The sequence below is a fragment of the Fopius arisanus genome, unplaced genomic scaffold (assembly GCF_000806365.1).
Source record: "Fopius arisanus strain USDA-PBARC FA_bdor unplaced genomic scaffold, ASM80636v1 scaffold00056, whole genome shotgun sequence".
In the NCBI taxonomy this organism is placed as follows: Eukaryota; Metazoa; Arthropoda; class Insecta; order Hymenoptera; family Braconidae; genus Fopius; species Fopius arisanus.
The window spans coordinates 43,786-59,290 of record NW_011887795.1 but is presented as its reverse complement, the minus strand read 5'-3'; the positions used below and the strand labels follow the sequence as shown (position 1 = coordinate 59,290).

Sequence of the window (15,505 nt, the reverse complement as noted above, 5' to 3'; positions counted from 1 at the left end):
ATTCAATAGAAAAATCTAGAGGACAATTAAAAATAGTCACATAATTTTTCTACTGAATTCATTCCTACCATAATCACAAATATCGATAGCTTAATGATTAATCTATAGTCCAATGAATTAATTAGTTGACTTTCTGTGGTATTAAGCTATCGATAACAATTTTTCCACTGGGGGGTACTGATATTCATCTCCATAAACATCTCCATTTATTTATTCCGAATTTATTTATCTCCGATTTCCTCGATATTCCATTCTTATATTCCTCTAGCCGATCATAAAAAGCGACATATCCATAAAAATTCAATAGAAAAATCTAGAGGACAATTAAACATAGTCACATAATTTTTCTACTGAATTCATTCCTACCATAATCACAAATATCGATAGCTTAATGATTGATTTATAGTTCAATGAATTAATTAGTTGATTTTATCTGCTATTAAGCTATCGATAACAATTCTTCCACTGGGGGGTACTGATATTCATATCACGATAAACATCTCCATTCATTTATCTCCGATTTCCTCGATATTCCATTCTTCTATTCCTCTAGCCGATCATAAAAAGCGACATATCCATAAAAATTCAATAGAAAAATCTATAGGACAATTAAAAATAGTCACATAATTTTTCTACTGAATTCATTCCTACCACAATCACAAATATCGATAGCTTAATGATTAATCTATAATCCAATGAATTAATTAGTTGACTTTCTCTGGTATTAAGCTATCGATAATAATTTTTCCACTGGGGGGATACTGATATTGATATCAGGATAACAATCTCCACCGCGCGGACCAGCGCCATCAGGCTAATCCGATGGGTCGTTAACACCCGGCACCTTCCAGATCAACAATTTCTGGTGCTGATATCCACAGCCCCAGCAAAAGCTAAAGTATCAACGGGCCCAGCCCACCTCCACATCCAAGACGGTCGCTTCTGCATAACCGTTGGAGTGCCCCCACGACTAATCGGTGTCTGGGAAATAGGGCATCTCCGTCGTTATGGCGTAGTTGAGGGTAGATTTTGCTTCGAGGGTGGCTCACGTTGTGGTCGTGGCGAAGGGTTGCACGTGCTCATAACAGATCAGGGCGATGATATCGTCAAAGCACTGCAGCTGGCGGCAGAGGGCAAGCTGTCCCGTAAACGACCAATCATCCGTGAATTATCAGTGCAGGACAGCCCCAGACGTCAGTTCTCACGTTCTGACACGCGTGCCAGTGATTTTTTCCCCCCAACCGTATATTCTACGACTTACAAAGACGATACGGACTTGACTAAAACCGAAACATCTCCGTGTTGGTCCTCAACTGAGAGCCGTCACAATGTGGAGCTAGACGGTGACTATCGAGAGGTTGGGGGATCGATAAACGAGTTGACTGATAAAAATGAATCCTTAGAATGGCGGAGCACATTGCCAAGACAGCACAGCTCGGTTTTGGAGCGCTGCGCCAGTTGCATCAGCAAACTCGGTGCAGTCTCCAAGACCTCGACCTTTATCACCAACTCAACGCACACCTCTATGAACACCTCGGTGAATCCACCGAAGGGTTTCGACAGAATATCCCTATCATCCTACAGTACCAGTAGTCACGACAGTGATTACTCGACCTTTCCTTCAAATACAACTGATACCAGCGCCAAACCTAATTCAATCATTACCAAAACCGATACTAGCGTTACCAAATCTAATCCCAGCGTTATCAAATCTAATCCCAGCGTTATCAAGCCTAATCCCAGCGTTACCAAACCTAATCCTAACGTTACCGCCGAGAGCCCTCACGCACCTCCGAAAGACACAGTAGATTTACCTCTACCCCCGAGACCGCCCTCAACCCGACTGAAACCTAAGAAGCCTCCAATGCCTCTTCCCGATAAAATCTGCACCTGCACGACCGCTGTCCAAACACCAAGGAAACCCGATCCTTACGACAACTACGACATCCCCAAGACAATCTTGGCACACCACATGTCCCTGGAGCCGCCACAAACACAAGATCAGTACTACGATACTCCACGGAAGATAAAGGAGTGCCTTGCATTACCAAAGAATCAAAATTATCCGAACTACGATACGCCTTACAACTCACAAGCTGTAGTTCTTCAGCAGTGCGGCTGTCCCAGCAAACTACCAGCTCAGTCTCCAAGATCGGCATGTCCCTGTCACAATGTCATGAGCTGGGCTGGTTTTGTCCTGCCGTATTGTCGACGTGGAGCTGGCATCGAGTCCGGTGTCACTGTCCATCCCATCAAGCTCTCAGGTCAAGGCAAGATGCCGGTGGTCAATGCCAGCGGTGAAGTCGCCATCTATCCACTCTCAAAGGGTGCTAAGACTGATATCACAACAAGAGAAGAACCCATCAACAACAACTACGAGAACCTCACACCCGTCATCGAGACCCAGCCCGAGTCAAAATCAAACTACGTGAACATCGACTTCAGCGAGTCCCTGGAGCACTACGAGAACAGCAGAGATGTCATCACGAAGAGTGGAATCACCCAGGAGGAGATTCAGGAGATCGCATGCGAGCTCAAGCCTGACGATTGCAGGAAGTCTTCAGGATCAACGGAGAAGATCAAGGACGACGAGATTTGCACCAAGTGCGGACACATGAAGGAGAACTCACCGGATTATCTACTCATGGATCCGGATAAGCAGCTCGTGAAGAAGGCGTTCTCGAGTTATTTGCCGATGCAACCGGCGCACAACCACTGCTCCAAGGAAGTCCTATCCCGCATCTACAGCGGGACAAAAAGCTCGAGCAATCCGACGCTTTTTGGACCTCCTGTGGAGTCCACCTCGACCCGTAAGCGATCTGATTCAGAATTACGGATTCCGGGCTCGGCTATGCTGTCGAGTCCTTACTTGAGGCGCCGGTTGATCGATCCTGCTCAAGCCATCGAGTCCAGCGCTAGCCTGGAGATTCTTTGGAGGAAGAGATCATATTCGGCTGAGTCGGCGCATTATCAGACACCGGAGGAGAGCCCGGGGTTCTCCTCGGCGTTGGAAATCCACAAGTGTCCAAGCGAGACTAGCAAGACTGTCATTAAAAACGAAGAGAGCGCTTGTCAGCCTTTTTCCATCAAGATTAGACGATCGTCATCGGTGCCCTCGAAGACTGGTCACAATCGGGACTCCTCCAGCAGCAATGACTCTGGCGTTTCCACGGGCTCCTTGAGTCATCGAAACGCCGAGTTCGTGGAGTTCGAGTTGTCCCTCGCGCCGATCAATTCGACACGCAAGCAGAATATCCTGACCGTCTGCAGGAAGAGTCCACCGCCCATTTGCTATCACAGCAGTCTACCCAGGAAGTCCAAGTCCAGTGATCCATTGAGGGAGTTGTCCTTCCAGTTCCAGAAGATCCAGGTGCCGACCAAGTCGTCATCCGCTGAGGGTGAAATACCGGGTCTACCGAAGGCCACGGGCAAGGGCTTTAGCAGTCCTGGCGAGGCCTCAGGAACACCTTACATCGACTCCAGGAGCACCAGCAGTGGAACTTCCGATATGTCTGACTATATTGAGACCCTGTCTCTGTCTTCTCATTCATCATCGGATGCTCCGGACAGTTTGAGGGGTCAGGGCGGTCGTGCCGTTACCACTACATTGAGACCCAGGAGTGGAAAGGAGTATTATAAAATTGATCGTGCCATTCTCAATGAACAAGCCAGGAGCAGCGGACAGGGCTTTCCAAATATCACTCCAGTCATGGAGAAGAGCGAGTCACCGTCGCCTGGTTATATGAGTAGCTCGCCTTTTGAGCAGCCACAGACATCCAGGCAGCGGTTCTTGTTCCCCGATGTCAGTGATATTTGAATTTAAGTCGAAGGTTATCAGGGAGTTTTTGCTAAACTCACGCATATGGCCCACGCCATTTTGCACTCATTTGCATTGAACAAGATGGCAGTGTTCGCTGTCCTTGTTTGATGCGTTGAAAAGTGCGTGGCCCTGTGGCGCCATTAGTACCTGAATTGACCACAAAACTCCCTAATAGAAAAACAGCCTTTCTATGAGATAATCTTGGGAATTTTCTGGAGGTCTCACTTTTGGAAAATTTATCTTAAAATTTCAGAACAAATTTCATATTTTTTTTTATTGGAAAATGAATTAAGGCGGTGTAATATTTATATTATTACAAAAGATTTCGAAAGGAAAATTGCCATTTCTTCTCTAGATATTCTCGAGTATCTCATAGAATTCTCAGAGGAATTCAAAAGAATTTCTCAGAGAAAGCGCAAGGTTTTTCTATTAAATTGTTTCATACGTGCGATCTTCGATCGACAATATCTCCGGATTGAATGAATCGATTTTGATGGGATTTGTGTTATTTTAAAAACAGAGAGAACACCTCAGATGTAGAAAAAAATCTAGGGACGGTACTCTGTCATTCTCGAGGTATTGGAGATCGAGGATCTGGATTTGAGCGAAATCGAATTAGGTCGCTTATATTGATTTCTTCATGCAAAATACAACGCGCCAATTATTATCACTGCCAATATCTCAATATTTCTGGTGAAAATATGTCTTCCCGTAGACACATTTTTATTGCCATTCAACGGTCAATCGCTTCTATGGAACACAACCAATTGAATTGTTTCTCAAATATGCTCAATACGAATGATAATAGTTGTATAGTGTGACTCCTGCCCTAGGTTTAATAACTTAAAATGAAAACGAAAATACGTAATTCTGTCCCATACTTTCGACGATGTGATGGACTTTCTTTAAGGAATTTTCTCTCATGAAATGTGTGATGTGTGAATCGGAAAAATTGGAGGTTTAGGCTCCACACGTGATGAAAATTAATAGAAAACCATTTCCTAGGGAATTCTATTGATTTTTTATTAAAACTCTATTGACATTTTTAATAATTTCCTTTGTGCCATTTTTCATTTGAAAAATCAATGGATTTTTATCTTTCCATGAAAATCCTGGAGTCGTATTTTCCTGTTTTAAAATTCAATCTGTTTGGAGTTTTAACAGAAAGTCAATAGAATTTTTAAATTATTTCACACGTGTCAGATAGAATTCAACAGGGTTTTACTCAACCTAACGGTTTTTTATAAAAAAAAAAAAATTAGCGTCTCGGTAATTTCTGATATTTAAATTCTACTAACAAGTTCATGAGATGAGAAAACATGTGGCATTATTCATTCCTAAGCACAGTTGACTATTATGTTTCCGATAATTTATTTATTATTTATTTATTCGCGACTCGATGATTTTTTTTTCCTGTTATACGTGCCGAGTGTTTTAATAGTTTTATGGCTTGTCAATGCAATTGGCTAGTGTACAATAATTTTAAAAACACGATTTAACGATTGCTTCGCCATTTTAACGAATTAATGATGAATTCCAATGAAATCACGTCAATAGTGACAATAATTTGAATATATCAAAAAATACGAGCAAAACTCAAAGATAGATAGTTTATGGAGAGTAAATACGTTTGTTTCAATTTTTTAAACTCGAATATGTTAAGATAATGCACGAGTGATGATTTTTAATGCACCGATGGAGATTAATCACAATGAGAACAAACGAAAAAGTATTAAATTAGTATTACCACAAGACTGAGAAACATGAGGCTGTGGTTTCGTAATGAAGTGGAATGAATAAGGATGAATTTCTGATGAGAAATCCCCTTGATTATTAATTTTTTATTCCCTTCAATTACAAAATCATGATAAACGCCTGGAAAATTATTGAATCAATATGAGAAAAAGAGAAAATCAACGGGAACATTAATCTATATCTTTTTAATAATTTTCAATAGTGAAATTTTAATGAGAACAATCTACAAAGGCAATTCCTCTATGATCTTTAAAAGTAAATATTTGATAGCGTTGGGAATGCATTGAATCAAGCGCCACGTGAAATATTTCAGGTACACGATACGAGATTAGTATTAAGACTGGATGATCGAATATTGTATTTCGCATCCGTTTGGATTCTAAAAATTCTGGAGTCCCTAGATTCCACGGTATTTAAAAAAAAAAAACCATCGTAGGCATGAATAGTCGAAATAACTCCTAAAAGTACTGTATCGATAATTATAAACGCTATCATTTTAATTTCTAGTGATTCCCAATTATGTTTCAATAATTATTGATGGACAGTTGTCCGGATCCACTCGTTTTTAAGTTAAAACGGCCTATTTTTGAAACGTCGCAACGAAAAATTTAAGACATTGCTGATGACTGATTAATTGGGAGTCACGTTCATTCTAAATGCTAGTCAACAGTTTAAGTACTATAGCTATAATATATTTTTATCGCGAGTGGAACAACGTAGTACTAAAAAGCCAGATACAATAATATATGATTAACCAAACGATGAGAGTAACTTAATTGGATTTAATGAAATGATTAATAGATAACAGCATCGATCCAATCAATTAGTTATCAATGAAATCAATTTTTTTCTTCTCATCGTTATAATCAGTGGGAGATTTAATTGTGAAATTTTCATTTTGATGAAAATTATAAACAATACTATAGATTAATCACAGCTTACTGCTAGTATGGGATTCGATAATCTCGTTTGGAGAATTCTCGAGCTTGAAAAAAAGTATAAAAGTTATACAAAAGATAATCACAAATTTGAAAGTCCAATCGTTGCAAGAGATTGAAATGTATACTGGCTTTTAACGAACCATATCTTTAAAATAATTAAGTACCAATGATATTGCAATTGATGAAGTAAAGGAACTGGAAACTGTCCGGTGGTAGACTTCATGTAAATATTGGTGGTAGAATTTTTATTTCAACGTTTTTTATTCATCCTATCGTTTTAAGGGATCGATGCCAACTGATTTTTCATAGTTGTACATAAAGGAAAATGAATTATATAATTTTGATGATTCTGTCTTAAGCGTCTGTTCCGAGAAGCGATTGTGTGAAGATCTCTCTGTTTACTCGTGATTAAATGAAGTTTAACGAGTGAATCACTTATTTATTTATCGAATTATTTGCACGATCGCTTCTTAACATTTGCTCATATTATTGGATTAGATTTGAAAAGATCTTGAAGTAATATTCGATTATTAAGAACGTCATACCAAAATAACTTTCAAATCGAGATCGATCGGTGGCAATTGCTGCCTGCTCCACGCCAACATGATAGAAAATTTTATAAATTATTATCATGTTCTCCAATCATGCAAGCACAATGAGAATTTTAATAAGAGAGATGAAGTTATTGAATTATTCAAGAGTGAAACACATGATGTGTAGAGATAACGAGATGTCAAGGGAATTGTAGTGAATGAATTTTTTGGGTTATTACTGCAGAGTAGAGGAAATAAACATCGAAAAAAAAAATAATAATAAAAATTTGTCCTTCATGACCTTTAGAAATTAAAATCATCATTTTTGGTTTGAAATAATTGATTAATAATTTTCTTTAAGTTATCACAGATAAGTGTATTTTTCAACAAAATTCTAGAATGGACACAGGAGATTGCAGGATTTTTCATTAAGACAGTATTTTCTCTAAAATTTATCAATTAATTAATTAATATCCTCACGTCTCCCCTCTCAACTCAACACTCATAGATTAATCTCTACATTAACATTTTCTTATTTCATCTGTACATACGTATAGTATTTCTGGCACATAGGTCACCGAACAGGATAGATTTCTATACAAAAATAAACAGTTTGTTTTGCTCTCTTGTAACTCATCGCTTTCCATCACCTCCTTATTATTTTCTCTGCCGTTGACCCTTGACTATTCAATGATCCGATGTATCGCACTCGCTCAATTCTTTTTACTTCTGCAAGCGAAATTCTTTGATAAATCTCAATACAAAATAGAAATTTTAATTTACAGAACTCATCTGAGAGTCAACGAAAAATGACAAATGCCATAAGGAATCTATAATAATTTCTTTCCATTGGAATTTCTATTTTCAATTTATACATATTTGTTTATAATTTTTTTCATTCATAAATTATCTTTTAATTCATTTAAAATTTACAAGTTGCTTTCGTTAAGGAGAATCATGGGTTAAACTATCAACTGCACAATTGCACGTGTGGTTAAATTAAATTTCACATCGGGAAGCTCTCGTCATCGATATAAGTATCAAAAAATTATGAGTGTAGGGTAAAATTAATTCTAACTCATTAGAATATTGAATTATCAACGAAAATTATGCTTTGTTTACACTTATTAGTTTGCACTATCTTATTTCTATTTCTAACTCAAATACTGGTTTCGCCCGTTTTCAAATGAAATATTCAAGTCTATGCATTATTTGTTGATTTCGATGATTAAGCACATCTAATGCGTTTTATTATTATTCCGCTCATCTATGGATTTGTCCCGATGAGTTAACTAGTCATGATGATTTCAATAAAATTCAATGATATAGATCATCGGTTTCGAAATAAAATGCCAAACTTAAAAATGCTGGTAGAAATTTACCCTGTGATTCTTCTGTTGAAAAACGAAGGTAAGTTGGAATTTTTTACACAATTTAGTCATCCCTCAGGTACACATTTTGCTCATTAGAAGATTCCGACCTTTTAATGGTTCCATTAAACGCAATTATCGATCGTGAAAACACGAACAGAAAGACGATACGATAAAAATGACTCGATTAAGAAATCTGTAAGGCGAGAGGTGAAAAGAAATATCGCATGAAAATATCTCCCATCGAAAGATTACGACAAAAAAATTTCATGAAAATCTCGCGACAACAAATGGATAAAAAAAATAATTAAACATCCAAGGTGGGCGATAGCTGTTTTGGCGCTGAAATATTGTAGAGCTCATCAATAATATTGTTCACGCTGGAATCAATATGGCGGCCAGATCGATCACCTCGTGTGTTTAAACCTTTCTAAGAATTATTAATCATCATTAAATCGCCGTGATTTTATTTCACAGCAATCCATGAATATGAACCATTTTAATGCAGTATTTTTTTCGCCTCTCATTGATTTCTGAAATTAACGAAAAGCTATTTATTCTTCCTCGGTACCCACACGGGTAGCTTGCTGATTTTATTCCTCGGATTTTCCCTCACGTACTCAGAATCGACATACGCGAATCTAATACAGAGTTTATCGACTTCTTCATCGCTAGAATTGAACCTATTGACCCTATCATCATAGACATCCCGTTCGGGCTCTCGACTGAAGCTTAGCTGATGCGTGAGCCTGACGGGGCTGGAGGCCCTCGTCACAGGTGCAGTTCTACTGCCAGATGGCGCAGAATTCCTCAAAGGAATCTTGCTGCTCCCCTGATTATGATTAACATCCAGCGTAAAATTCCTCTTCCTGCTGGACTTCTCGATCGGATGGTAATCCGTGACTTCCACACTGTGCCTCTTAAATTTCTGCTTACAATCCTTGAGCTCCGGTGGCTTAGACCCATAATTCGTCGAGTGCCTCTTGCTCTTGTCAACAACCCCACGCACTTGCTGGGAGACCCTCTTCTCCCTCTCCACGACATTGAAAGACGATCTCTTTTCCTTGTCACTGGTCTTGCGTTCGATCACGGAGTCAAAGCTCCATTTGCCCTTTCCCCTGGAGAACGAGTACCTCTTCCCCTTCAGATCATCCTCGACGGAGGTCTTGCTCCTGTAGCCATCCTGAAGATTCATGGACAACCGATTGCTGACGTAACCCTGATCTGACCTGGACGTTCTCTTGATGCATTCATCGTGCACGGAGAAGTGGCTCTTGGCCTTTCCTCTGTCGGATCCACTTCCAATCCTGTTGTTCCTGTGGATGATGTCCTGAAGATTGGATATCTTCGTGCTGCTCCTGGATGATGACAACAGCTCTGGAATCCTCACCCCAGTGTCCACAAGGAACTCATCATCAAGAAGAGTCACCGGTATCTCTGGCATCGAGCTAAAAGCCCAACAGGAGTTGTAATGAGCTGCATTAGTCAGCGCCCTGAGGGCCGCCAAATTCGGGGACTTGGGGCTGTTGAAGGAACGCTCCTCATCATCACCAGTCTCGTCTTTGGTTTGTGTTAGTAGCAGGGGATTTGTTAGGACAGAAGTATCGAAGTAGCTAGACCCTCTCAAATTGGTCTTCAATTTTTGAGGCTGATCGCTGGCACAAGGGCAGGTCTTGTAGTCCAGCGAGCAAGGAGTGGAGAGGGTGAAGCGTGAGGGATACAGAAAGGCTGTTGTATCGTAACAACTGCAGGTCACCCTTTGCAGATAATCACTTGATGATGGGGGATTTGGGTAGTCAGTTTTTTCCCAGAGGTGGGTTAGTATCAAGCTATTCGACTTTAATCGCGCCCAGCTCGAGGTTAAGTTGTTGCTTGAGGTACTCGGAGAACTGCAGCCGTTCCGAGAATATCAAGTTTTTGTTAATCATTGTTAGGATCCAATTCTTCTAGTGGATTAATCTCTCTTCGTTAATCTCTTTTCGTTAAGGTTGATGGTTAATGGTTATTTTAATTACATTGAGGGAAGGTTAGGGAAGGGTCTCCATTTATTATATGAAAATAGTGAGTGAATTAAATATGAATAGGAAAAATTGATAATTGAGTCCCAAGAATATTTTGACAAATTACCTTGCCTTCGCCAATTCATAATTCCTCGAAGTGCTTGGGGTCTCTAAATAGAAAAACAAAGTGACTCAACGTTTCCTCAATTCATGAGTATCATATGTTATTTCGTGTTGAGAATGAATTATGAATATCATAGGAAACTCACGTCTGGATGTGGATTTTGCGCTATCTGATATTGAAGAACTCGGTCTGACCTTCGGCCCCGGCATGCTATTAAATAGAGTCAATAACCAATTATGATACATCCAAACTTCAAAAAGGAAGTATTGGTCAAATGATGGAATTGTATGCTTACAAGCTCCTCGCCGTATCATTCAAGACAGGGTTCTGTTTACTGATAATATTCTGACTCCCTGATTTCTTGACAACCGCCTGCCCCCCCGATGACACCAAAGTCTTTCCAGAGATCGCCGATAAGGTCTTTTCTTCGTCGTACTTCTTCATGTCTTCGTTGTCCTGTTTAATGAACTTCGCCGTCGCCTAAAGACAAAGTACAAAAAGAAGGATAATCATAGAAGGAAGAATGAAGATTTAAATCGCGGCTCACCGGTTGCCCCTCATGCCTGACATCGATTTCATCGAGTTTCCTGATGATTGCAGTGAGAGCCACAATGACATCCCTATCCTTCTCATTATTCATCAGTCCCCTGACACTGGCCTCAAACCGACTGAGAAGCTTCTTATCAGACGGCAGCTTGAGCAATCCCTTAAGCCCCGGAAGAAGAGTGACCACCTTAAGCCGAATATTAGCGATCGGATCCTCAGTCATCTCAAGAAGACCGCTGAAGAAGTGCTCCTTGAAATAAACCGACGAGAAGATGCCCATCGCCTCAATCATCATCCGAATATACAGCATCCTGACGTAGCAACTGGTGTTCCTCGACAAATCGGTGTACAATTTATTCCTGAGTTCTGTTCTCTGGGCGGGCTTGAGGTTGTACCTAATGAAGACAAGGAAGGTCCTGCCAGCGGCGAGCTTGACGGGTATAGGACGAGCCTTGAGAGCACGATTAAGTGCAACAGGAACGAAGTAATTGTAGATGTAATCACTGGGAAAACACTTGGGCAGCACCTCAAGCTGTTGAAACATGAGACTCGAGAGCCGCCAGTTATTCGTGCCAAATATTTCACCCTCGCACTTCAACAACGCTCTCCCCATCTCCATCACTGGCAAGTCAATGCTGTCTTTGCTGATTGTTTGACTCTCGACGAACAGCTGAAGGGTCTTGCCGATGTTCGGTACAAGCCCCTGAAGCACCTGCTCATTGTCATCCTTCACGAGTTTCATAAAGTCACACTTTATCGATCCGTTCTTATCACCCATTATCCTAGCGATCTCGTGGAGTCCACATGCAACGTTCCTCCGGACCAAGTGATATGGATCGCTTGACAGGTCCGTTAGAATAGGCAGGAGCATGTCTGTGTCATCTGGACTTGTCGAGGCGAATAGAAACATTGCTGGCATGTTGTAAGCGCAATGCTTTCGGCACTCGATGTAGCGCTCCGTCAGCATTGAATTGCTTGAAAAGGGCAAGTCTTGTTTATCAACCGCTTGTTTTGGACCTGACATTCCCAATTCGGATAGCTGACGGAAGTATTTCACCAGCCATGTCCGCTCGGGCGGGGTCAACACCTTCTCCAGGCCGAGGGCCAGCTTTCCAAACTCCTGGGAGATTATGCAGATCACCGCGTCGTCCGACTTCAGGGCACTGTCGCATGACTTTTTTATCAGCGGGGAAATCGTGCTTTTTATTACGTCTGCAATGAATCCAGAAGAATCGTATCGATATTATAATGATGGAATTATGGTTGGGGAATTCCTATCATTACGGATAACCTTTTACAGGATTTTTAATAATCGAATTCGATGGTAGATACCGACGTCAATCAACGTTTCTCCTTTTTTCAATTGAAATTAGCAACAAATAATCATATTTTTATTAATCTCCATGCAGCGATGTAGCTGTAATTATCTGAATTAAAGAGAGAATTAACAAGTCTGCAGTAAAGGCAAAAAAAACTTGATGCGACGACATTTTACGATGAGATCGATAAGAATTTCCCTGAATAATCAAACCCACTCAACAGTGGATTGATATTGAATTGAAATATCCGTGAATAATCATGAAAACCGGTCTTTTATCAAGGTCTTGCGATAGTAAGGAGTCGAAGTTTACAACAATCAATTGGAAATAAGACACGGTAGATTGGTTCGTCTGAGATGGTGCTCAAAAGATTTATTTTTGATCGTGAAGTACTTGAGGAGAATACCTGCTTGTAGGTGAGGTAGAAGGTAAACTATTGTCTGAATAGAAGCATGTCGCACAATGCTCTCCTCATCACTGGCCAATTCCACAATGGATGGTAACAATGAGGCCGTTACTGATTCACCACCAAGGCTTTCGGCAACGTAATGCAATTGCAGGCAAATGCATGCACGCACATCACTGTTCACATCCTGGCAGAGGGAATGCACTGTTGGAAGCACTTCTTTTTTCAATCTGCAACAAAAATTATCCATAAATCCCCTGGGACTCAATACTAGCTTTAATTCCTCCATTTAAAACCGGATATACCATTTTTCCCAAATTTTTCAGGGAGAGAAAAAGAATTATAAGATTTTATCTCGGATTCTAGAATTGATTACATTCATTAATTAATTAATTTCATTCGGGTAAAAGACGAATAATTGATTAATATCAAAAGAGTGGATTTAACGAAACAATATAAATTATTTATAATTATGAATTGTTTATATTCTCGGGGTGAATCAAAGTGGTAATGAATATAAAATGATGATAAAGGTAAAGGGAATATGAGGAACTCACAGTTGGGAATCAAATCGTGTGGATATTTTGCCAATAATTTTGCAACACATAATCCTAGAGCCAACAGGCTGCGACAGCTGGCCCTTGATAACAGCGACAGGAAGAATCTAAAAATAATTCAATTTCATAATTTGAATTGTCGAAAGATTGAGAGACCGAGACTCACCTCTCGCCGGATGACATCCGTTGGAAGTAACTCGATCACATCCAGTAAGGTCTCCAGCCATGCATGGGCCAGTACTGTCCCACGACGAATGAAAAACAGAGACAAATATTGACAGAGGAATTTTTACGTAATAGTAATAATAATGTGAGATAATATGAATTGAAGCCGTTGAAATATGAGGTCTGATGGATTTATCCAATCGTGCAATGATTTACTTATTCAATCACCTGGATCCCGTGTGTCCAGTGAATTGAGGATGCTCTGGAGGAATGTCTGGGTGAATGTCGAGGGGCTTACGAGCTTTTGCTCGAGAATAGTCTTGAATGTCGATGATGCCGCAACGTGAAATTCCGTTGATGCATTCGGCAGGGTTTGCTGCATTTTCGGTATCAATCTCTGAATGCATGTTTGTGGATCTTCTGATAAGAGAATCGGCAGGGTCTGGATCGCATTTAATTTCTGGATGTCATCTCCCTTTCTGCGAATCAATAGTCTCACGATTATTAATAATTCCAGAAAATAAAATCAGTCATTAACAAATTAATCACGCCCAAACGTACGCTCAAATCAATATAATTCATAATTCAATAATTAAATCCAATTAACACATCACTAATTGAATTTTTCCGGATGAAATCGGGAAATTCTTGATAACAATACGTTTTACACAGAATAAATAATTAAATAAATAAATTGATAAACACCATGCGGTTAAGTTACAACGGATGCCTGACCTTCCTCACTATAATTATAAAAAAATAATGAAGAATCATGGGAAACGCGAAAAAACTCGATGAATCCGCAACTTTATTTTTGGAAAAATAGAGAACAAGAAATAAGAGATAAACAATTCGTCGTAATCAACGAAGAATTATAATTAGCTGCTTAACGTGCAGGAGGGACACTCAAAATTGTTGGAATGTTTATTTTTAGACGACGAGGACCAACAGAAGAGAGAAACGAGTTCCATCGATTCGAGTCGTAGAAATAAACCGAATATTTTTCGGAGCAATAAAAAAATTCCATGAATAACAAATTAACAATTGATATTAAAATATCTTAAAATAACACGTACGTATTGGTATCATCGAAGGGAGCCGCTCCCTCCTCTTGCCACATTTTTCACGCTCATTTTAATCAATCGTATAATTTATCAATGAACTCCTGTCACTCGTTGTCAAACTGTCGACTGATGTGATATAACGCGACTGTTTAAATATTCGGACATCATCTGGAATCTCAGAATAGCGTTTGGGGGTATCTCTGAATCATCACGTATTGGAGGTAGTGAAAAAAAATATGACGTGATCTCTGCATGGGTACGGATACTGTATGACCCGTGCTGTAACGCCAGCAGAAGCGCTGCAGCTGCTGGAGGCATGACGAAGACACACGAGTGAATACGAGGCTTCACCCACTGGGTGGCCAATCACGGTGGAATAACGTGCCGCCGAGCTTTCGAATCAATTTTTCCAGTGAAAAAACGGTTTTATTTTCTAAAGTTATACGACGCACGAAATTACAGGGATTTCGGTTTATAAACAATTGTTTATAACATCGTAATTCGATTATTATTATCATTGGAGTGATTTCGTGGGGGGAATTCATTATTTTTTACTGCCAAGCAATGAACAGCGCGTGTCTTCCATTTTTTTTGCAATAAACTGCAAATTCCTCTCAATTTATTTGTTAATTAACAAATTAGGAAGGGTTGATTGGATTGATTGGAGGATTTTTGGGTCGCACTTGATATTGTTTATCGGATTTTTATTCATGGGAAGAAAGTTCTTCGAGAAGTTGTGGAAATGGAAAATTTGAGATCTTTTTGAGGATTGGTAATTGTTTATAACATCGTAATTCGATTATTATTATCATTGGAATGATTTCGTCGGGCGAATTAATTTTTTTTTACTGCCAAGCGATGAACAACTCGTGTCTTCCATTTTTTTTGCAATAAACTGCAAACTC

At 39.7% G+C, this 15,505-nt stretch overlaps 2 protein-coding genes across 3 annotated transcripts in view; one reads left to right on the top strand and one right to left on the bottom strand.

The window, feature by feature from the left end:
• The window catches only part of LOC105268306 (uncharacterized), a 10,336-nt gene extending 3,007 nt beyond the window's left edge, over nt 1–7,329 (top strand). Inside the window, exon 4 of the mRNA XM_011307753.1 lies at nt 852–7,329. Coding sequence (XP_011306055.1) covers nt 852–3,817 — 2,966 coding nt within the window. The 3' untranslated portion in view covers nt 3,818–7,329. The remainder of the gene's footprint in view (nt 1–851) is intronic.
• Nucleotides 7,330–7,405: 76 nt separating this feature from the next.
• Nucleotides 7,406–14,873, bottom strand: LOC105268304 (serine/threonine-protein phosphatase 4 regulatory subunit 4). 2 transcript variants are annotated; one of them, XM_011307751.1, is made up of 10 exons: nt 14,613–14,873; nt 13,765–14,015; nt 13,538–13,611; nt 13,372–13,478; nt 12,815–13,044; nt 11,091–12,301; nt 10,839–11,023; nt 10,689–10,753; nt 10,547–10,589; nt 7,406–9,867 (listed from the first exon to the last, which is right to left on the bottom strand). In XM_011307751.1, exons 1-10 carry the CDS (start codon nt 14,654–14,656, stop codon nt 8,970–8,972), a joined length of 3,108 nt encoding a protein of 1,035 aa, XP_011306053.1. In that variant the 5' UTR covers nt 14,657–14,873; the 3' UTR covers nt 7,406–8,969. The 2 variants fall into 2 exon arrangements, with proteins under 2 accessions (XP_011306053.1, XP_011306054.1); XM_011307752.1 differs by lacking the exon at nt 14,613–14,873 and having other exon boundaries at nt 13,753–13,814.
• Nucleotides 14,874–15,505: the final 632 nt, after the last annotated feature.